This window comes from Erithacus rubecula (genome assembly GCF_903797595.1).
Source record: "Erithacus rubecula genome assembly, chromosome: 1".
In the NCBI taxonomy this organism is placed as follows: Eukaryota; Metazoa; Chordata; class Aves; order Passeriformes; family Muscicapidae; genus Erithacus; species Erithacus rubecula.
The window spans coordinates 20,167,972-20,190,854 of record NC_136658.1 but is presented as its reverse complement, the minus strand read 5'-3'; the positions used below and the strand labels follow the sequence as shown (position 1 = coordinate 20,190,854).

At 40.8% G+C, this 22,883-nt stretch overlaps 1 protein-coding gene across 1 annotated transcript; it reads left to right on the top strand.

Annotated features, from left to right (window-relative positions):
- Window positions 1-330: 330 nt before the first annotated feature.
- Window positions 331-18,760, top strand: CCDC80 (coiled-coil domain containing 80). Its single transcript, XM_079313827.1, has 8 exons — window positions 331-1,028; window positions 1,424-3,324; window positions 7,412-7,568; window positions 10,157-10,293; window positions 10,911-11,059; window positions 14,146-14,249; window positions 15,447-15,527; window positions 17,502-18,760. The coding sequence occupies exons 2-8, from the start codon at window positions 1,432-1,434 to the stop codon at window positions 17,846-17,848; spliced, it is 2,868 nt and encodes a 955-aa protein (XP_079169953.1). The 5' UTR covers window positions 331-1,028; window positions 1,424-1,431; the 3' UTR covers window positions 17,849-18,760.
- Window positions 18,761-22,883: the final 4,123 nt, after the last annotated feature.

Sequence of the window (22,883 nt, the reverse complement as noted above, 5' to 3'; positions counted from 1 at the left end):
AGGACCTGAAAGAGAAACTGGTTGGAAAGTGAAGAAAATTTGGATGTCACTGATGACTTCCCAGAAAACAAAAAAAAAAAGGAGAGCACAAAGATAAAACAGAAATAATGAGGCTTAAAATAATAATTCTTAAACACCAGAGCTGCTATTGAGACTGATGGAGAAACATACTTTTTTATCCAGACAGTGTCCGTTTGGTGGGAGGAAAGAAAAGGCTGAGGTCGGAGAACACCAGAGAGCTGGGAGGAGTGAAGGAAAGAGTTAAGGCTGGAGTCACCCTCTCTGAAGTGCTCTGTGATGCTGTGCAGTGTTTCAGCCCCCAGAGCCTTCCTCCTCCTCCCTCCCTGTGTCGGAGTGGGGAGGAGGCGGGTTCTGCTGAGCTGTTAAATCCTGAGTGAAGTTTCCCCCATTTCCAGTGGCCACCGTTGTCTGAGGCTGGTTCGGAGCGGGGCTGGGGTTGCCCTGACATTTCTGGGACCGCGGCCAGCCAAGAAGAAAAAAAGACGAGTGTTTTACAATTTGCTTTTGTCGAAGTGTGGAGAAAGGGGAAAGGGAAGCGTCCTTTCTTTTTTTTTTTTTTTTTTCAGCATCACATTCCTGTGTTTTTCTTCAGCCTGGAAAATATATTAGTGCTGGTGCTTTCCTCTCTGGAAACAAAGGAGCTAAACGGGACTGAGGAAGCAAGGAGTGGGAAGGAGTTTTGGGAAGTTTAAAAGAGAGAGACTTGGAGCAGACAGAAGTCCCCTTTTCTTAAATGCAATCCCCGCCTGTGTGGGTAATCGGTACAGCAAAAATCCAGACCTGCAGGTAAATGGAGAAGCAGAGATCACAAAGGAAATTTCCGCTAACCTCGTCCCGCCTGTCAAGAACGTGAAGAAGAAAGTTAAGAGACACACAACAGGCACTGCGACCTGTTGTGCTGCGTAAAGATAAATCACTGAACAACAGTAAAGCTGTATGGCATTGATCTCCTTTTAAAGGAAAAAGACGTGAAAACTCGTCTCTGGCAGGGGAACTTCCCCGAGAGTGTAAGTTTCAAGTCAAATTCTTGTCTTTCTGCTATATGTACAGGATCCTTATGCTGTGTGTCTTTGCATGTGTGTATAGTGAGAGTGTGGAGAGAAACGGGGAGAGACAGAGGGAGAGAGGGATGCAGATCACGGTATCGTTTTAGATAGACAGTATCATGTTACAGAAGGATGATCTCATTTTTTCATAAAGTGATCCATTCTGTGCTTTTCCAAAAATAACTGTAAAACTTATAAAGCCACTAGGGCAGGACTGAGGTGTAATCAAGCACTTATAAATCACACAAAATAGCCAACCTATGCTTTGCATTTTTAACCACTTGTGCAAGATATTATCATACAGTTAACATCTAATTTTTCTCCTTCTCCTCCTCCCCCCCACCTCCCCAACAAAGATTACACAATGAACTGGAGGCCAGCTCTCAGCTTAGCCCTGCTATGGGCAGCGTGGTTAGTGTGTGGCTCTGAGAAGACGGAGAGGCTGGTGGAAAGAGGGAGCCATGGAGTTAGGAAAGTGCCCCTGGCTTACAGGGCTTCAAGCAGCCTCATGAGAAGGTCTGGAGCATCCCTGAGGAATTCAAGCCCAAATCCTCAACACCCTGTCACCAAGAGGGATTCTTCAGCACCTCCAAAGCCACCTGCCAATCTTCTACAAGGGGAATCACGTTCTCAGGCCAGGGGCACGGGGACCAGAATGAGGTTGGTACAGAGACTCACAGCTGCAGCCAAATACCCTAAGTCTGAGATGGTAAAGGATGAAGGGATATCCTCTGCCACCCAGTCACGAGTGGTACGTTTCCCTTCAGGGTCAAGTTCTCCCAATGTCCTGGCCAGCTTTGCAGGAAAAAATCGGGTATGGGTCATTTCTGCCCCCCATGCCTCTGAGGGCTACTACCGGCTCATGATGAGCCTGCTGAAAAATGACGTTTACTGTGAATTGGCTGAGAGGCACATCCAGCAGATTGTGTTGTTCCATGAAGATGGGGAAGAAGGGGGGAAAGTTAGAAGGATAACCAACGAAGGAAAAATCCTGGAACAGCCACTAGATCCTGCCCTCATCCCTAAGCTCATGAGCTTTCTGAAACTAGAGAAAGGGAAATTTGGCATGGTACTGTTGAAGAAAACCCTGCAAGTGGAGGAAAGGTATCCTTATCCAGTCAGGCTAGAGGCCATGTATGAAGTCATTGATCAGAACCCCATCAGAAAAATTGAGAAGATGAGACAGAAGGGCTTCATCCAGACATGCAAAGCAGCTGGGGTGGAGGGGCAAGTGGTTGAGGAAGGCAATAATGGGGGCACCATGCAGCCTACCCCTGGCAGTGAACATGTCCAGGTGTCAGCAAGGAAGGAAGATGCAAGGAAGAGCAATAATCAGCCAGCAAGGACCAAAACAGTGAGGAAACCAATGACAACCACAGTGGCCACTCCTCTGCCTACAGTAAGGACCACTACTCTCCCTCCCACCACCACAACTACTCGTGCCACCACCCATGCGGTGACAACAGCCAGCCGGTCTACAACAACAACTACTCCCTTCCCCAGCACACAGAGGACCTGGACCATGAAGTTGCATCCCACCACAGAGTACCACAGGCTGTCAGTAGCCCCCGATGCCACCACATCACGAGTCACAGCCTCGGAGGACTTCTACTCTCCTGTGTGGAAAACAAACCGCAGGGACCGGCAGCAAAGCCACCAAGAGAAACAAGTGTCAGCCACACGGAAACCAAACAAGGCTGCCCGCTATGACACTTTCACAGAACTCCCAACAGCTCCCTCAGCACACTATACAAAGGCAAACGTGGGTAGATTTAAAGATAACAGAACTGACAGAAAGGACTTCAACCACAGGGACCTGAATGTCACACCTGGGCAACACAAACCAACTAAGACTAAACCACCAAAAAAGAAGACCCAAGAAAAGATACTCAGTAATGAGTATGAAGATAAATATGACCCGAGCAAACCTGCTAGTTCCCATTTAGAGGAACAGTTTGCCGCAGGAAATATTCCCCCAAAGAAAGGAAAAGAATCAAAAAAGCATGACCGAATGGATAAACCTGAGAAGAAGAAGAAGAAGGACAGACCTGACAAGCAGCAGAAGAGTGAGAAGCAGTCGAAGAAGGTCAAAGCTGAAAAAAAGAGCAAGCAGGACAAAGACCGCAGTAAGAAAAAGAAGGGAAGCAGGACTGAGAATGAGGATTTTCCTAAGTCCAATAAGAAGACTTTCCTACAGCCTCCCAGGAAATCAGCAACTAACCTCCTGGAATATTTTGAAGGCAAGAGGAGGCTCATTGTAAGTAATTCATTCATCTGAATGTTATTACCTAAATGAAGTCATATCTCCCTCATAGTAGGAACATGTGGAACTATAAGTTTATAGTGGTTTGTATTACTCTTTTTTTTGGTGCTTTTGTCTTAAGGGGTAAAATTTATAGACCCAAATTATTGTTTTCAACACGTTTCACAGCATCATAGTGGAAATCTTGCATGCAGTATAAAAATCAGTCATCCAGATACTAGGATAAAAACCTGTTCCCAGCCACTTCCATAAGCCACCATATAGCCATCAGATTATCTTGCTTCCAGTGGATATGTAGGTGTCAGGATCTGTATCATTAGGATCAATAGAATGAGGTTCCAGTGTGTATTACATCCATTTGTCACCTTGGTGTACTTGCCAAAGTTACCACGTTTCAGTGCTCTGCATGTCCTGCCAGCTGGCACACCTTCTTCATATTGGTGCTGATGTCCTAAAGCTGGAAGCAAGCCCGATGGCTTGGCAATACTAGTGCACGTCTGACTGAGGATATGCACAAAGCCTTGTGATCAGATGCCCTGAGGGATGGGGAATTTGGGATTAAGATCTGATGAGAATTTGGCATTCAGATCTCCTAGACATCTTCAGAGATCCTGTGCAAACTTTATTTTGGTTTGGGTTTTTCTCCTGCTGTTTGTATTAAAATGCAACACTCCAGTAGTTTTCAAGCCTGAGAACTTCAGCACGGTCTGGAGTTACTTGTCCCCAGGTTTTATAGTGCTGTATGTTTTTCCAACTACTTGTGAAAACCACTTCACCTGGGACAGGAAACAGTTTTAGTTGTAGTACAAATGTTTTTCCTGGCAGATGACACATATCCTGAAGGGTACACTTTGGAAAACAGTTCTTTAAAAATATTATTGTGGGAGCTGGTTTCTTGCAATTATCCTGCTGCAGGCTGGTCTGTTTCACAGTTATTGTACAACAGTCATTGTCACAAATGCCTTTGACTTTCATGCTCCATATTCCAGTACAAATAGCTAAGGTGCCACGCTAAGATGCCAAGTTAAGATTTCAACCATTGGAATGTAATGAATCATTCTGCTGATGATTCATGGGTCTGAAAACAAGGCAACTTTCTTCTCCCCCTCCCCATTCTTCAAGATGCAGGGACTGTGCAGAGCTAGCACTAGAAGTGGGGAAATAAGGCATATATTTTAAAAAAATTGAACTTCATTGAATTTTGCAAATAATGCCTATTAGTTACTTGTTAACTAATATTTAGCCAAAACAAAAGCTCAGAGAGGAACTATGCAGAAGTTGGGATCCTTGAAATTTGGTCTCAGTGTTATAGAATATATGCAGTGTCAGGACAAATATAAACAGACTTGAAAATAAAAGAGCCAAAAGTAAAGCTCCCAGATGTCAGGCTGCTAATTCATAACACCACCACAGTCCTGGTCTCTTAAAGGATGGTCTGAAATTTGAACCTTCTGATACTGGGCCATCTCACAGCTGGACCTCTGAGAAAAGAGTTGCACAATCTCAGGTTAGCAGGCCAGAACTCACTGCAGACAAATGATTATGCCATGCTGTACCTCACTTTTTCAGAATCTATTAACATCCTCAGCCCGCTTTACTCTAAAATTCCCTGAAGAATAGGTTTGGTTATTAGTAAAAGCAGTGGCTGAACTCTATATTTTCTCATTGCCACACACGGCATTGCAGAAAACAAAGAACTTCTCAAGCTTCTTTGAATCCACGCACGTGCCTATTTGCATTCCTTCCAATCAAACTGTTCAGTTCCCTTAGGGGAACAATTCTTACAATTAAATGTCATTAATGAGTCTTGAACTCCTTTTCTAGAGAATTTTCCCACATTGCTGCAGAAGCAGCTCAACCCAAGCTGTTCCCCATTGCTTTGCTGTACTTTGTCTTTCTGACTTGCCTCCAAGGACATTATTTCAGTCCTTTTCAAACACCTTTTGAGAAGGGTTTAAGTTCTACATCATTAACAATTTCAGATTTCAGAGTGAATTTCAAACATCTGGAATTTTGAGGTCTATTCTGGGTAAAGCTCAATTCATGACAAATATAAGTCCCAGGTGCAGAAACTGGAAAAAAGTGGGTTTTGAGTCCAACAGTCTCACCTCTCTGTAGTGGGGCTTTTATTGCAATCTTAAAAATGTTGATAAATTTTGGCTTAATGTTTTTGGTTTGTTTACTTCTCTGTAGTGATGAAATGCCAACTGACAGTTTATTTGTAACACTCCATATATATCCATATGCACATACATGCATATGCACACACACTCACATGCATGCATCCAACGAGGAACGAAAAGATAGCCAGAGAACTGGAACACCTCTCCTATAGAAACAGGGTGAAAGAGTTGGGTGAAAGGGTTGTTCTTCTGGAGAAGAAAAGGCTCCAGGGAGACTTTTATAGGAGCCTTTCTGTACCTAAAGAGAGCTTATAAAAAAGAGGCAGAGTGATAGTTGTGGATGTTCTATCCCTGTAAGTGTCCAAGGCCAATCTGGATGGGGCTTTGAAGAATCTGGTCTAGTGGAAGATGTCCCTGCTCCGGGCAGAAGGGTTGGAACAAGATGATCTTGAAAGTCCCTTCTCACCCAAACCATCCCGTGATTATGTGCTGCAAACACTGATAAAGCATATATGGCCTGGGTTAAAACAGACCTGGCACAAAGCTTTGACTGGAAATTTGCTTTGTTCTACAAGGTTTGATGAAGTGGATCAGATTCAGGCTTGACTCTGCTTTCCAGCTTATGACCCCCAAAACTAGGAGGAGACAATACAAACCAATGGTCTGTTTTTCATCTCAGTCCTCAGACCCTTCTCATGATTCTTTTTTTTTTATTTGAAGCATTTTAATTTGCAACTTAAAAGCAATGTGTTACATACTGTAGCCCAGAAACCAAATCCTCTTCATGTCTGTCACTCTCATTCACCTTCATGTCCCAAAGCTGTAGTTATGCCAGGGGCCTTGGCATAAATGAGAGGCAGATTTTATAAGCCTGGAAATGCTTTTACATTAATGAACTGGATTTATAAAGAGTGTACAGCAAAAAATTAGCCTTCAAGCCCCACAAACTTCAGAAAGCAGACAGAAAATTATTACTCCTGTTAAAGATTAAAGCATAAATTTGTAACAGAAGGATTTTGGTAATTATTTGTGACCTTAAATCATAAAACTTGAGTCCATATTCCAGCTCCCTTTGTATTTGGGGATCAGTGGCAGGTGCTTGATTGCAGTTCAGTGCTGCAAGTTAGAATGATTACATTGCTAAAGCTGCCACATTCCTAGGCATCTTCTGCTGGAAACTGCTGCATAGAATCACTGAATATTGTTACACATGCCCATTTCCTGGAATATTTTCATCTCAGCTACTGATGAAGATCTGAATTGTGTGCTCTAAAGTTATAAAAATTAAATCTTTGCAATCCTTAGAAGGCTTTGAAATAAGTACTGTAGAATGCACAGCTTCTTACACTTTTGTTGTTGTAATTGTTCCTCTTCCTTTTTGCCCAGAGCTTTGCCTTTGAGCAAGTATAGGTCCCATAAGACATCAACACAGTTTAGAATAAAGAAAAGCAGAATCAGTCATTTTCAGATGAGATCACAGTGGCCTCAGCAAGTCTTCAAGGTCTTCTTAGATGGCCATCATTTACATAAGTACTCATATAGACCTAGTTGCACTCACCCCTTGGCAGTCAAAACAGCCATGGGAGCCCTGCCTGGACAATGGGATGAGGGCAGAGTGGTTGCTGTGTTCCCAGGGCTCCCACTGTGAGTTATAGCACCACTGAAGGCTGTGAGGGAGACCTGGTGGGACTGGCAGGGCAAGGGATAAAGGGAGAGTATGTGGATTTCAGTAAAATATAGTGATGTTTCTTCTACCAGCATTGTGGTAGAAGCAGCAGAGGAGCTGGTGCAACCAGCTGTACATGCTTCTGAAGGTTTTCCTCTAGCTGCCTGAATGTCTTTGGGTCAGGCCTGACCATGAAGGTACACTCCAAACAGAAATAAATAACATAAAATAAAATAATCACCTGCTTCATTCCTTATACTAAACAAACTCTTTTGTCTCTGCCACCAACCAGCTGATCACAACCCCCAAGGCGGACAACACCATGTACGTGCAGCAGCGAGATGAGTATCTAGAGAGCTTCTGCAAGATGGCAACGAGGAAGATCTCAGTCATCACCATTTTCGGCACCATGAACAACAGCAGCATGAAAATTGACCACTTCCAGCTAGGTTCTTTTTCTTCTAATACTTTACTTCCATCTCATGGGCACAATACAGACAGCAAAGGGAAAAATCGCCCCAGTTTGGGTCAAAATCTAAGACCTGAAAAATAGCTAATTTAGACATATTTAGTGCCATCCTCTTCACATTCAGAGTTTCCATGTAGACAGGTGATACTGGGCATCCATTTCTCTTAGGTAGCTTTGAAATAACTACTGTCACTTCAGGTCCTGGGGAAGTACCCACCAAAGCCAGTGAAAAACTGTCCTTTTGTAACAATAGTGGTTGGACAAAGACTTCAGGTTGCAGTCCAGCAAAGCACTTAAGCTTAGTTATCTCTTGAATCATGGAACTATCTCATTTCTGTCTGCATCTAAAGGTTAACATCACTGTGAGTGCTTTGGTGGATGAAGCCAAAGAAATACAAATATTCTACAATTCTATACTGCAAATAGAAAAAAAGCTTCTAATTTTGCTTACAAGTCCACCACATCTTTCCCCTCAAAGTTAATCTGGTTTTACCAAACCTTGGGAAAAGATGTGATGGAACAGAAAGCTCAGGACCTGACCAGCTGCAGGGTGTTTCAGGTCCAGCATATAAATGGCCAGAAAACCACAGATTTCTATCTGGCTTCCAGTTGTGCCTCTGCTGCTCTCAGAGGGACAGGATCTAGCTTTGTGTCCCTGGATGACTATGAGTCACAAATCCTGCCAGACTGTCCATTTGTGTACCTCCTTGACAAATCTGGAGCAGTACAGGGTTTTCCATATCAGGCCAAGGTTACTCAAGGTCACTTTTTGTGGACCTAGATCCATCTGCCTGTCAGTCTGCCTAACAGCAAAGCCTGTTTAGGATTATATTTAGCTCTAGTCTGGCTAATATTCAGATATTCACTTTGACATAGACCATACTCTTTCAGCCTGGTCCAAACTTAACCTACATCCAAACTTTTACCAAACCACGTAAGTGTATACAACAGCTGAGTTCTCACAGGAGGAATTAAATTGTTGAAGAAAAACAGGAGATTTAGAAGGGTATAGGTTAAACCTTACATGAAATTCACCTTATAATATTGCTCAAAACACCAAATCCTGAGCTCTATAGAGATACATACAATACAAATAAATAATACAAATATCTTTCTGTTTTACATCCCCTTCTCCTCCACCATTCCTATTTGTATGGTCTCTTCAAGGCTCACTCACTGTGAGCATCAGAGGCAGCAAAGGCTCCTAAGAAACATTTTGTACACAGTATGTTTCTGTAGTGAGAAGCTTGAGCACCCAGCACGATGAGGTCTAATTTGAGTGCTGCATCTTGGGACTGAAATACAAAAGACAACAGCAGAAAAGTCAACAGAAGACTTTTCACTTGAAATTTCAAACACATTTAGAAGTGGTGAATGAAAGAGCTCAGTGACACTGGTCAAGATTAGCTCATAGTGAAACCAGAGAGTATTTCCCACTTTCCCACTGGAATGACACAAAAAAAATAATTATGGAGCAAGGGACTGAAAAGTTGTACCCCTGGATTCTACCCCTTGATGACTTGCTGTTCTTCTGACTTCAGGCAGGTCACTTAAGCCATGGCTGTGATTTCTAAGTGAGGTGTCACAGGGCATAGGCAAGCAGTGTTTGCAGGGAGCTCTTGGTGCCCAGGTAACATTCACTTGGTGTGTGGCTCAGCCTGTCCTTAGCTTTCCAATTGCAACTTGGAGCCTTGTTTCAGCACTGTTGCAGTTGTACAGGGCTGTGTTGGATGCTACAGCTGAAGCTGTGCTGATGACAGGACTTGACTGCAATGCAACCTGGTTGCACAGGATCTAAGGAACCTCAGTACCTCCACAGGCTTGTCTTCAAATCTCTGTCTTCAGAAGTCCTTTTCTCATTGTTTCAGACTGTTTTCTTAGAGTGGACCACTGAGTAGGTACAAGTCATACTCAAAATAAAGTTTTTGCCAGCCAAACTGCTAGAATCAGCAAGCAGAGGAGGAAAGAATGCCAGAGTGGGGTATCTAGAGAGGTATGCTGCCAGCACTGCATTCAAGGCATGTTAAAGAGTTTCTGGTTTCTTATAGTCACTACATGTAAATTTTTAAGACTGGCAAGGTTAACTCTACTGTCCTGGCCAACCTCAAGCTGTTCTGTAGCTATATTTTACTGACTCAAATTTCCTATGCTGCTTCATTTGCACATGGAGCATATTGTCAAAATAGCCATTTTCAATTACAGTAGTGGCTACATTTCTGGAGCAGGTGAAATGATTAGTACATGCATATACATGTATGACCACATTGAAAAAATCTCAAAGATCTTTCCAGGAAAAAGGAGGATTTTTCAAAAGAATGTACAAATTATAAATGCTGAAGTGCATGAGCCCTAGGATTGACTGATTTTCAAAGACTACTGGGATGGAAAACTAGACAGTTAAAGTCATATGAATGAAAAGTTCACACACATGGTTCGTAATACATTGACTATGCAGCTGGAAGGGAGCTCCTGAGAAATGAATTCTTCCTTTTCTTTTGAGGCAAAATTAAAGGCAGAGGGCTGTGTGATTCCATGACTATTTTTATTTTTCCTTTACCTGACATTAAGATAACGAAAAGCCCATGAAAGTGATAGAAGATGAAGACCTTGTGGATCAACAGCTCATCAGTGAGTTGAGGAAAGAGTATGGGATGACCTACAATGATTTTTTCATGGTGCTGACAGACACTGACATGAAGGTCAAGGTGAGGGTTTCAACTCTTTGAACTCAGATCTCTTTAAAGAAAATGCATTGGAAACATATGAAAAAAAAATTGAAAAATTTAGGAAATTACACTACACTTGTGCATGTGAGGCACATAAATACTGATGCAGGACCTGGTCATTGCTGCAGGACAGAAGCAAAAGAGCAGTAAGTAAAATTTTCAGAACTTAGGTAGCTATCTTCATATTCTGCACTTAGGAATTGTGTGTTTCTGCAGGAATGATGAGGAACAGAACCTCCCCACAGCTGACAGGGTTTTAATGTAGTACCTGGTACAGTTCGGCTGCTCAACGGGATGACAGCACATTGCATGAAGACAACCCTCTAGTTGAATGCCTTATGTAAGAATATAATAACTGTAATGTCCTGGTCCCATCACTTTGGGCAAATAGTGAAAATATGCCACTTCCAAAGAGCAGTCTGACTGAAAAAGCAATTATATTTTCCATTGTTTCTGATCTGTTTTAGGCCTTGCTGCTTACATGCAAATTAGAATACTTAGATCTCTAAATATCCTACAGTGCTGTGATACATGCAGAAAGGCTGCTAATATGAGCATCCTTATACCAACCTATCTTGTTTATTTTTTCTTAACAGCAATACTATGAAGTACCCATAGCAATGAAGTCTGTGTTTGATTTGATTGACACCTTCCAATCACGAATTAAAGACATGGAAAGACAGAAAAAAGAGGGCATTGTCTGCAAAGAAGATAAGAAGCAGTCCCTTGAGAGCTTCTTATCCAGGTATCACCTTCTGTTCTTATCTGCTGCTAGTTCTGCTAATTATCATTGTACTGGAAAAATACCCATGTAACTATTTCCAGGATTTTAAAATACAGATTTCTCAGGATTTACAATGTTAGGCAAATACAGAGATGCAGCCAGAGCTGAATGCAGTCTTGTATAGAAGCTGGAAGACACTAAAAGCATGTTTCCTGACTAACTAAACCTTCTTTGGAAAGATTTTTAGTACCTTAGTTTCCCCATCATGACATGGATATAATAAAACTGATTTGCATTACAAGAGTAAATAAGGATTAATTCACAGATGTTAGTTCAACGTTTTGAATGTATCAAGCACAGTGTTTATGTGTTTTGATCATCAACCATCCCAATCTCATTAATCCCATTCTAATCCCTTCCATGTAGTTTAATCAGTAATTAATTCTCTCTAACTTCCTTCTTATCCTGCTTGAGATAATAGTTTGTCTTTGCCAGTATTAGTCATGCATATTATTAAAGGTCTTGCAGATGTCTTTTCCAAAATGTTGGGAGACCTTCTGCAGAAAGACAATTTTGTTTATGCAATCTCTACATGCTGTGTTATTACTCTACCTTGACACCTAAATTCCAGGCAATAAATGTGCCTGGACTGCAGGCACAGAAGAGCTGTGAGCTATAGCCCTCTCTCAATTATCACAGGATAATTGAGATGAAATTAGGGCTACCCCATGATTCTACACCTTACCTGTTACAACTGCACCCTCCTCACCTACTGTGAGAATCCATGGGAATACACTGTTAATGTCAGACAGCTTTAAAAATAACTGAGGCAGCATGATGGATTATGACAAGGAGGAAAAGAAGCATCAAGTAAATGAATAGGTTATTGGTTCATAAACATTTTAAAATTCACCTCAACAGAAACAGAACCTTTAACAAGATCCACCCCACCCACCTGACCATCTCCTGTTTAGGTCCCTGTGATTCATCCTTGAGACCACCAAGAAGAACCAGAGTTTGGAAACAGCTGATCAGCACAAGAAAGAGCTTGTATACTGAAAAGGGACAGGCCACAAATCCTCTTTGCTTGGAAACAGCCCTAGTAATAAACACACATTAGAAAACTGGGCATGAAAAAACGCAGAACGTTGCATCTATAAACAGAATTTCTGCTGCACAGAATGCATTTATTGTCTGTGAAACAAGCATCAGGCTTTAAATATTGGGTGAACTTCTCTAGCCACATTAACTGGTCAGATTCCCAGTAAAACTAATTCCAGCTTTGTCCAATATCCTGTTCCCAGTTGAACAAGAGCCCTGGCATCATCTCCCTGGTGTTGCTCCTTGCAGAGCTCAGTTACAATAATGCAAATATTGTTCTTAGCAAACCTGCCTGGTGTAAAAGGAGACCATTACAGCCAGAGACAGCTTGACTAATGTTTAAAAGCCACATGCAGAAGGAAGAAAACCTTGAGTTTGGGGGTGAGTCCCCTTCTAAGACTTAGATGACTTCTGATGTCAGAAATAAAGCAGAAATCTGTACATTGGTGTTGGCAAACTAACAGCTGTGAAGGACCAACTGAACTAATTTCTAAGATGTAGTCCCAGATAAGCACGCCAAGTGCTGGGGAAGGGGAATAAACAGCTTCAATGGCTTTCAACACTTTCCAGCTGGGTGTAACTCCAAAGGAGATATTTTAAAAAAAAACAGAAATAAATATAAAAGTATCTTAAAGTGACTCACAGTTTTTCCCCAGGCAAAATATGATCCAATGGCCACATTCTCACTCACTGTTCATATAACCAGGTGCTCTTCTATACAAAATAGCACAAAGGTTATTTTTTCCCATTTTTAGAATAATGACATTAAATTTTCCTCCTTTTCTTCACATAACATATATGATCCTTAATGCTTCTCATTGCCATTCACTTAACTGTACACACACATTCATGTCTCTTTACTGTTCTTCCTGAGAATGTTGAAAATTGTGGTCTGCTTTTCAAGGATTTACTTTTCTAATTGTTCAAAAAAAAAAAAATAATCTGTAACAATCAACAAGCAAAGACATCAGCTTGCCCTGCTCTTCTAAAAATGTCTTCTCTGACTTTGAGCAAGTCCCACCATATCTTCAGCTTCTCTTAAATGAAGCAGAATTGACCCTTTGCATTAGCCTTCATTTTGAGATTTTCACATGGCACAGCAGAATAGCAGGCTATTATTATAATTGAGTCACATCTGCATCCATTTAAAAGATCATTTCCTGCTGTAAAAATATCTCTGCAGCTTTGCAAATTCCTTTATTCCTAAATAACCTTTATTTAGGTTAAGTGGGTAACTACCTATATTCAAAAAACAATTTGTTGAGAGAGTATTAAAAACCTCTAGAGTTAGAATTTTTAAAGATTTCAAGTGTCCTTATGGCATTACCTTTCCTTGACAGAAAAAGAAGGAGATCCTTATGCAAAATCTTGGGTAGGTGGTGTAATCCCTATAAAAGAAAGATTCCAAGATTTATCTTATTGCCCCATGCATGCCTTATACAGCCACAGGCTAACACAAGCACACACTTACAAACAAGCTCACATTTAAAGCCATGTTGAAGGTATTTTGAGCAAACGTGGTGCAGGAAAGAAAAAAGAGGTCAGTGATTATTTAAACAGAAGTATGAGTTATGTCTGCAATGAAGATACACCCTAATTCTCAGACAGCCCTTGGACTGCAAAATAACTGTGCAGTTCCAGCAGTGGTGAATGACGTGAAAGCCAAATGCCTAGTGAGGAATTCCACAGGAATCCTTCTCTCTTGAATATACACTTCTCAGCACTGCTGTAACTACTGAAGGGGCTTTGAGCAAAGATCATAAACTTTGCAGTGTTTGCTTGGTGAAGCAGCAGCACTGCAGGTGTTTCTTTGAAAGTTTTGGAGCTGTAAAATTCAAAACAAGCTTTATCCTCACCCAGTGATGGACAGAACTGGGAAGATTTCCCATCCAGCTGTTACTTAGAAGTTGTGAGAGATATGACATATCTCAGCCTACAGAGAACAGAAATGCTGGGAGGACTTGAGTCACATGCCATGACCATGCCTGGCCACGCTGTCTTTTCAGGTTCCGATGGAGAAGGCGGCTGGTGGTGATCTCTGCTCCCAGTGATGAAGATTGGGCTTATTCCCAGCAGCTTGCTGCTCTCAGTGGACAAGCCTGCAATTTTGGTGAGTCAAAAGCAATTATATTCTTGCTCCCCAAAACCACATCCTTCCTGGTGATGTGATGGATTCCTTTGCTCAAGTTTGAACCTGGACAGTTTGAGGAGCCCGACAACTGAAAACTTTCCTCCAGATCCAAATGGAAGATTGTGCTAAGCAGGTAGTACAGCACACTGGCAGCTAAGACAGCTTAACTGTGTTCCCTGGAATAATTTCTGAAACATTACACTAATGTAGCAGAAAATGTTAGCACTCCAAAGCTTGTCTTCAGGATTGTACTTCAGGAGAATAATAGTTGTCTTGGGTTGGGTTTTTTTGGTTGTTTTTTTTTTTGTTTGTTTGTTTTTTTTGGTTTTTTTTGTACTGCACAACTTAACAACACAAGGAAAAGGCTTTGGTAAGGGCAGATCCTTTAAGATCCAACTGAGAACTGGGCCAGGCTTAAGGGAGAAGCATGGACATCAGAATTGGGTTTTTTTTTTCCTTACTTCTTCATTTCACAAATCTGTAAAAATATTAATGGAAGCAATTTTAATCCAATAAAGGCCCTCCCAGACCCATAAGTAGACACTTCAAAATTCACCTACATAGTCAGTGGAGAGAGAGGGGCTCCTCCAGGAGACAACTAAGGGCAAGACCCAGAGGCACTCTTCTGTCTTCTTGTCATGAAGTGCAGAGGTACTTACTCAAGTTCCTAGCAATGCACATACCATACAGGGTCTAGAATTTATTCCTGCAACAGAATCAAACAGGCTCCTTTCAACAGCTGCCATTTCAATGTATTTCAATTTCACCAGAAGGGAGATCTGCACAGTATGATTGTTTATTCATAATCACCTGGCTTTTATTCAGAACCTCAACATCACCTTGTTTGGAAAGCACCCAAGTAAACTGTGACACGGGCCACTGCAAAATGCTTTTTGAAGAATAAAATGCAGTAAAAACAGTTGAGTATTCCCATCCTCTGGTAGGGACAGCTTGAACATGATCCAATGAGTTTCTAAAGCATTTGTCAATGAGTGTTTTAACTAAGAGGTATGTTTCCAAGCATCTTACCTCCAAAAATCAGTAACTCTCCTGGAGGGCTGGCTGAGACTGGACCCTAATTTAGCAAGCACAGACCCAGCTGATTAAACTGAAATCTGCCCAAAGATAAGCACAAAGATCTGGGCTGACCCAAAACTTTCTTCATTTCCTCCACAGGTCTGCGCCACATAACTATCCTCAAATTGCTGGGAGTTGGAGAAGATATTGGAGGTGTCTTAGAGTTGTATCCAATTAATGGTAAGTGACTGTTTCCAGTTGCTTCAGTAATACCCATGATGGGCATTATACAGTGCTGAGTACTTATTTGCTCTAATTTCTTTAGAGGGATGAGCATGATTGTTTTCCTCTTTTAATCTCATCTCTTTTAAGAAATTACACAAAAGCAAACAAAAAGCTTTCTTGGTGTTTCTGTGCTAAATATTATATAAGTTCTTAAGGAAAGGAAAGCACAAATATCTGAAATTCATCTCACATTTTGATTTCCCACCTAGCTTACAGTCCCCTCAGTACACTCTTCTGCCAGCCTTGCTGTCAAAGCCAGGGATGTCTGCCTTTTTTGCATGTTCAAGAGCTTGCAGGGCTAATAGAACATACACTAAGCAGATTCTCATCTATGGATCCCTCATTTATAAACTTATATTCATAGAATGGCTTGGAGCGAATAGAACCTCTTAAAGATGATCTTTTTCAACCCCCTGCCATGGGCTGGGACATCTTTCACTTCATCGAGTTGCTCAAAGCCCCATCTAACTTTGAACACTTCCAGAGACAGAGCATCCATATGGGCAACCTGCTTCTGGGCCACACCACCCATATCCCAAAAAACCTCTTCTTTACATCTATTCTAAATTTACCCTCTTTCTATGTAAAATTAATACTCTTTGTTCTGTCTCTGGGCCCTGGTAAAAAGCTTTTCTTATAAGCTCTCTTTAGTATTCCACTTGCATCCCAGCAGGCTCTTCCAGATAGATCCTTAAGAGAGTCCCATTGTCAAATGCTGCAGGTTCCTCTACTACATAATCCAAACTGCCTCCATCAGTGGAGGAACAAAGACAGAAAGAAGCTTATTAATCCCATCTGTGCTTTAACTGCTTTCTGCATGAAAGCATTCTAGTCCTTCTACAGCACAGAAACATTAAGTCCATGTATGAGTAAAAATAAACAGAGGAAGTTGATGTCAGACTTCTTCCATCAACACTCTTGCAGCCTTCACTGATTTTTTACTGGAGGCTTCAAAATTTTCTTTATAGTTCTTATTTGTTAAGATCAACAGATCTTTGTCTGATCTCCCCTTGAACTGATGTTGGCCTTTAGCACATATTCTACTGTGAGAACTTCTAGAGAAGGACCTTTTATTTGGCCCCTATACCTTTATTTGAGTCCCCTTATTTCTTGTGTGAGGGAAAAAGGTAAACATTTAATCCCTATCCATCCCTGCAGTAAAACTGATGTTCACTCCCACCTTTCTTCTGTTTCAACCATGCTACAAAAGGACCTTTTAAAGCCTTTTGAAAATTCACATAGCCTTTATCAGCCAGGCCACCCTTAACCCCCTGCTTGCTGACCTCTTTCAAAGAACCTGAAGCCTATAAGGCAGGGTGCCACCTTGTCCTGTTGCCAAGCCAACTATGTATATATGTTCCCACTGATCTCAGTTGTCCTACAGTTTCTACTCATTTACCCAACACAGATTTCAGACTTAAAAGCCTGGAGTTCACCAGATTTACCACAGAACATATACATTGAAGAGGAAATGACATCTATCCCATTCCCTACCTCACATATGACAGTTCAAGAGAGAGGCTCTATATCCTGCAGTTCTTCCATCACACTTCAATTCTTGTAATTTCTTTCACTGTTACTGTTTTTCACATAGGCCTTCTGCAATACATAAACTGGTAACCCAAGCTGCAGACATCAAAGAAGTTCACGGATTTTGGGTGCCAAAAAGATGTACCACACTACAGTAGGTAGCTTCAGGCTAGAGAATAAGAACAAGTGCACTAAACTTTAAAAAGCTGTTAAAAAGACATCCAGTTCACAGTAATTTCATTTCAGATCCAGGAAATGGAACTGAACTTGAAAATTATAAAGAATCTTATATTGCCAAATCTTGGGCTGTATCCTATCTCCTATTGCTAATTTTTTTACCTAGAAACCCTCATGGCCTAAACAAAATCTTAATGCTGATTTTATGTGATCACTTTCTAGGAAGCTCAACCGTCGACCGAGAAGACATCCCAGCCAATTTGGTGAAAGACATTCGGAATTATTTCCAAATTAGCCCAGAATATTTCTCCATGCTTCTAGTGGGGAAAGATGGCAATGTCAAATCCTGGTATCCTTCTCCAATGTGGTCTATGGCGATTGTGTATGACCTGATTGATTCCATGCAGCTCCGGCGCCAGGAAATGACAATTCAGCAGTCGCTGGGCATGCAGTGCCCCGATGATGAGTATGGTGGGTATGGCTACCACAGCTACCACCAGGGCTACCAAGAGGGTTACCAGGATGACTACCGGCACCACGGGAGTTACCACCATGGATACCCATACTGAACAGAGCGACCTGGCCGCCGGCTGCCCCGTGCCTGTCCCCCAATAGCTATCCAAGCAACAGGTGGCCACTTGCAGAAAATCTTCCCAGGCCACCCGGATATCCATGCCTTGTTCTTCTACTGTTCAATCAACGGACTTTGGTCATTTGCCTTCTCAAAAAATGCTGAAGCCTTTATAATGAAGCAATTCAAACCAGTAGTATTGAAGCTTTAAACAATAAAGACTCCTTTATATTTTTAAACCTTTATAAACAAAGGCCATTAGCAGGTGCTGTTTGTATTAAAACCAAACAAAAAAAACCCCACAGCCCCAACCCATGGGCACTACAGTAGAACAGGAGAAAAACTGCCCAACAGTTTTTCTACTACTACTTTTCCCTAAGGAGAAAAAAAAGTATATTTATTGGAAAGTGAGATTTCATTAAGCATACAAAGAGAAGAACTACACTTTGGGTGTCTCCCAGAAAAGGAAAATTTAAGAAGCATGGGGCATGCTCTTCAGTAACAACAACAAAAGTAATAAAATATTTTTGAAACACCATGTTTTAAAAGATAGCATCCCTTCTACAGTGCATTACCATTGTAATTAGCTGACTTCATGAATGAAAATAAGATTTTTGGCTATGGCAGAACTTGTTCCAATACAATACAATGTAAAGTTCTTAACTACAAAACTTACTGCATGGCAATTTATTCTTTCAGTTGGGGTCCCTGTTCTCTTAGGTCTGGCCCATCTCATTGTTAAATCTAAGTTAATGAGAGCTAACCAGGGTTAGGACTGTCTGAAATACAGAAATCTGAAAAGCATTATTTTTATCAGAAAAAAAAAAATCTCATTCAAATATATTTTCAATGAGTTGTAATAGCTCTCTATAATAATGCTTTTAATTAAACTGTTACTCTAAATTTCAAATTTTCTTTTACCTCTTCTTCTCATACCCTCCCCTATAAAAGTGATCGGGATTAGATGTTTATAGAAGTATTTGAGATTAATTTAATCTGCTAAACCATCTCTATTTCTGCTACACTTTCAGAAATTTTTTTTCTCCCTTCTCATTGATGTCTTTGGGTATTGGAGCTGCAGCATCACCCTACCCTACAGAGATCAGTGGCAGAACTGCATGTACAGCTATGGTTTCAACACCATTTGGGTTAGATTTCTAAATATTAAACATGCAACAGAAAGGTTGTGGAATATCTTTAAGTGAAGATACCATGTCAGCCTTTATAATGGCACATTGGTCACTTCTGATGTTGAAGGTGTTCCTGACCAGTCACATTTCTTTTCATAATCTATGATGTGGGTGCACATCACATATAGATGCACACAACAGGACACTCAAACTGGGTATTGCTATCACAAGTAGCACAGGAAGAAGCTAGAGCTCTAACCTGGCCAGAGGATGCTCTGCATTTTGATTTCTGGCATTTTCCTGATTTCCCCCTCCCCCCGACGAAAACAAAACCAGCTAAAGCAACATGTTAACTCAAAACCAGATGCTTTCTTTAGAAACAAGTCACAAGAGGTCAGGCATTACTTGCCCTTCTGAATGTCAGAAGGGCAGACAGATGCTCACAAGGCCTCAGCTTTGCCAATCTGGTCACCCTTGGGGGCAGGCTGCCCTCCCTATCACAAGGTACAGCTGTGACTCACCTTTCTCAGGTGACTGGAGCTAACTGGGGGAAGGCATTTGACAGAATGACTTTGAGGGGACTGCTCCCTGCAGAGAGCTTCTGAGCTGTCAGTGATGACAGCACTTCCACAGCTGAAACCAGTGGACAGAGAAATTCAAAAAACCAAAAAACAATCACAGGATGGAACAGTTTCTAGAAGATAATGGACTGTCCTGTAGCTCACTTTCAGAAAACAAGAGCTCACTGCATCCCTGTATCAAGGTCAGCTGCCTAACTTTCCTTGCCTAAGGCAAAATCAGAGGAAAGTATACCAGACGCCCAAGAGGCGCCTCCTGCAGACAGAAAGAAAAACACCCTCGGGCATTTTCTTTCAGGTGTTCATTTAAACTTTCCTGTAATCTTGTTTTCATGTAAAGTCTTTAAATGAAAGCCCTTTTAACTCACATGACAAATCACATTAATTAAATGTCCTGTGCTGGGAGGGTTAACTTACAACAAAAAGAGTGCAGCACCTGATCCAAATGGCATTTTTTTTAATAACCCTGTCTGAAATTCAAAGTCAAACTGTGCAAGTACCCAGTCTAGGCATTCAGGGGGGGTTACACTTAAAAGAAAATTCCAAACAAGTTATCCACTTATCAAAGGAGGTGGGGATGGGCTCTTAAACAAAACTACACATCCAACTATAGACAGAATTTGTAGAAGATTCTGTACACTACATTCTGGTACCTGTTTCTGCCTTCAGTACAAAATGACTCTAAATCACCAGAAATTTTTAGCTGTTATTTAAAATCCTGATTTTGCAACCTACTTTTCCCTATGGAAAACTAAAAGCAAAGCCAGAAGGAACACCAGAAGGAAAGCTAAAATATCCTTTCAACAGCAACATGTAGTTATCTTGCAGGCTATAAGCATTCAGGAATTACATTTCTCCAAATTAAGACTTCATTTGGCAAAACAAATCAAATCCAGAGCACTGGATCTGTCCCTGTAGCACCACTCAGAGGACAGACTCACTCAGATTAAGGTCCCATTTCAACACACCTTAGTGGGAAGATTCTACATGACAAAGAAAAACTTTTTTCTTATATGTATTTATGGCATTTGATTCAGCTCCAAGATGGCTGTTTTCATCCATAGTATGCCATTCACAAAATAGATGACATTAATCAAAATAAATACTTCTTTAATTGACTTGTTACAAGCAAGAGAAACACAAACACATCTTTCTTCCTGGGATGTTTTGTGAACTATTTCCTCAAACCTGGAGGGAGGAATGTAATACCCTCAGCAGCAATTTAGTTCAAACGTCTGTGAATCTGGGCTCTAAATCAAAGTTTAGCATTAGTACTCATTAGCATGAGTACTCTGCCCAGTGTATTCATAAGACTACAAGCCAAACTAATGCTGCTCTCTAAAAACATCCTCATAAATTTCCATATTGTAATCTTGAGTGAATATAAGATAAGCTTTCCAACATGGAGTAGTTTCCATATAGCAGAAATACTTAATCAAGTGGGATTTCAGATGCTCTATCTCAAACATGTAACTCTATAGAATTGCTCCCCCTTGCTCACCAGGGCTGCTCTCCAGCTGACAACTGTTCACAGTGACTTCTTCTAAAAAATCTCACTTCACACACTACATTTTACCATTGCCATGGATAGTATAGTTGCAAAGATTTGCATCTTATGCTTTGGGTTACTATTTACCCTATGTTACTGCTAAGTGGATGTAAATCCTTACCCATTTTTAGACATCAGTTAGCATTCTTATTGCTGCAAAGAAGATATACAGTTCTCCTTCATTATAACAAAAACCTGCCTGGCCATCCAACATAATCTCTGAGACCTGCAACTTGGACAACAGGAAGATTTCTGTGTTAGAATAAAATCTGCAGCATGAATAAAAACTTGGATCAACAGTTGTATAATCAATACCTTTGTGCAATCTAGACTTTGGCAAATAAGCATGATAGCACTAGAGAAATTTACAGAAAGGAAAATCATTAAGCAGGAAAAAAGTTGAAAGAAAGAACTAAATGCACTTTATAATAGCTGAAGATCAGTCATTTCCATATTTCCTGTCTCTTAAAACAGGTATTTCAGGTACAAAGGTCAACAATGTTTTCTGAGACACCCATCTTTGGTTTGATGCTCTGTCTTTAAAAGTACAATCATGGCTAATTTCTATGTTCTCAATGCAAGGCAAAGGTCTTCAGAACTTCATGTAAAAAGTTACTGCTCACATAAATGCAAAGCAATCTAAAGTTAACAGTACTTTCCCTCTTTTTGAAAGTACCTGCTGAAGTTGACAGCTGAAAAAGGTAACAAACTCAGATATATATTGCAAAGCTGTATGAAATGAAAAAAAAAGTCTTATTGTCACTAAACCTTTAAGAGTTGGAGGACTTTTTAAAGTTTCATTTCCCAAAATACAACATCATAAACCAATGACAGCAACAGAGTTTCCAGAATTTATACTGAAATATGCCTTCTATTCATCTGTACAGATGCAAACAACTAGGATTTTTTATGTTGAAATAGCCTGCCATACAAGCACAATTAAATTAGATGCAAAAAAACTTAACAACAAAATTTAATTTTGTACAGTTATTCTTAATATATACTCTAAAAAATACAGGAAAAAAAAGAATAGAAAATTTAGGTTCATAGTTTATAACTTGATAGTTATAAACCATGGACCACATATGAAAACAGACTGCCCCTCTTGACGGATCAATGACAGGAGGTATGTTAATACAGCAATAAGCCATCAATACAGTACAATAAGCTTTACACACAGAGTCTGGACAGGATGGTAGAGGGGAACAAAGGCAGGACTGTCTTCAGTCCAGAGAAATGCATCACTTACTGCTTACTATACACTCTGGTATGAGGGTCTGACACTGAACTCATTGCTTATCTTAAGAATTCTTCTGACAGTATCTTTCAACTATGAAAGACACATTTTTGAAGGGAGGAAATTATAAACCAAGATATTTTCCACTGCTCTGAGAGAAGAGGCTTTAGAAACATACCAGGAATCCCTTATCAGCATCCCTGTTCCCTTGCCTGCTTCTAAATTCTCTGAATAATTTGGAACCTATTTTTCATCTCGGTCAAAATCCAGCAGATGCCTCAACAGAAATTCTGAGATCACTATGCCTGGCATTCTGCAGAATGACTTCTCTCTACAAAATGAATGCAAGACCTTATCAGACTGCCAGGGTAGAATATCACCAGATGACATTGCCACCTGCACTCTCTTGCTCAGTGCTCCAGATGTTGAAGGGCATTACTGTAGCTGCATAATATTTGTTTTCAGTAGTGGGCTCGGTGCAAACTAAACCTCTACACAAAGCCTTTCTAAACACACACATAGAAAAGATAATACATTCA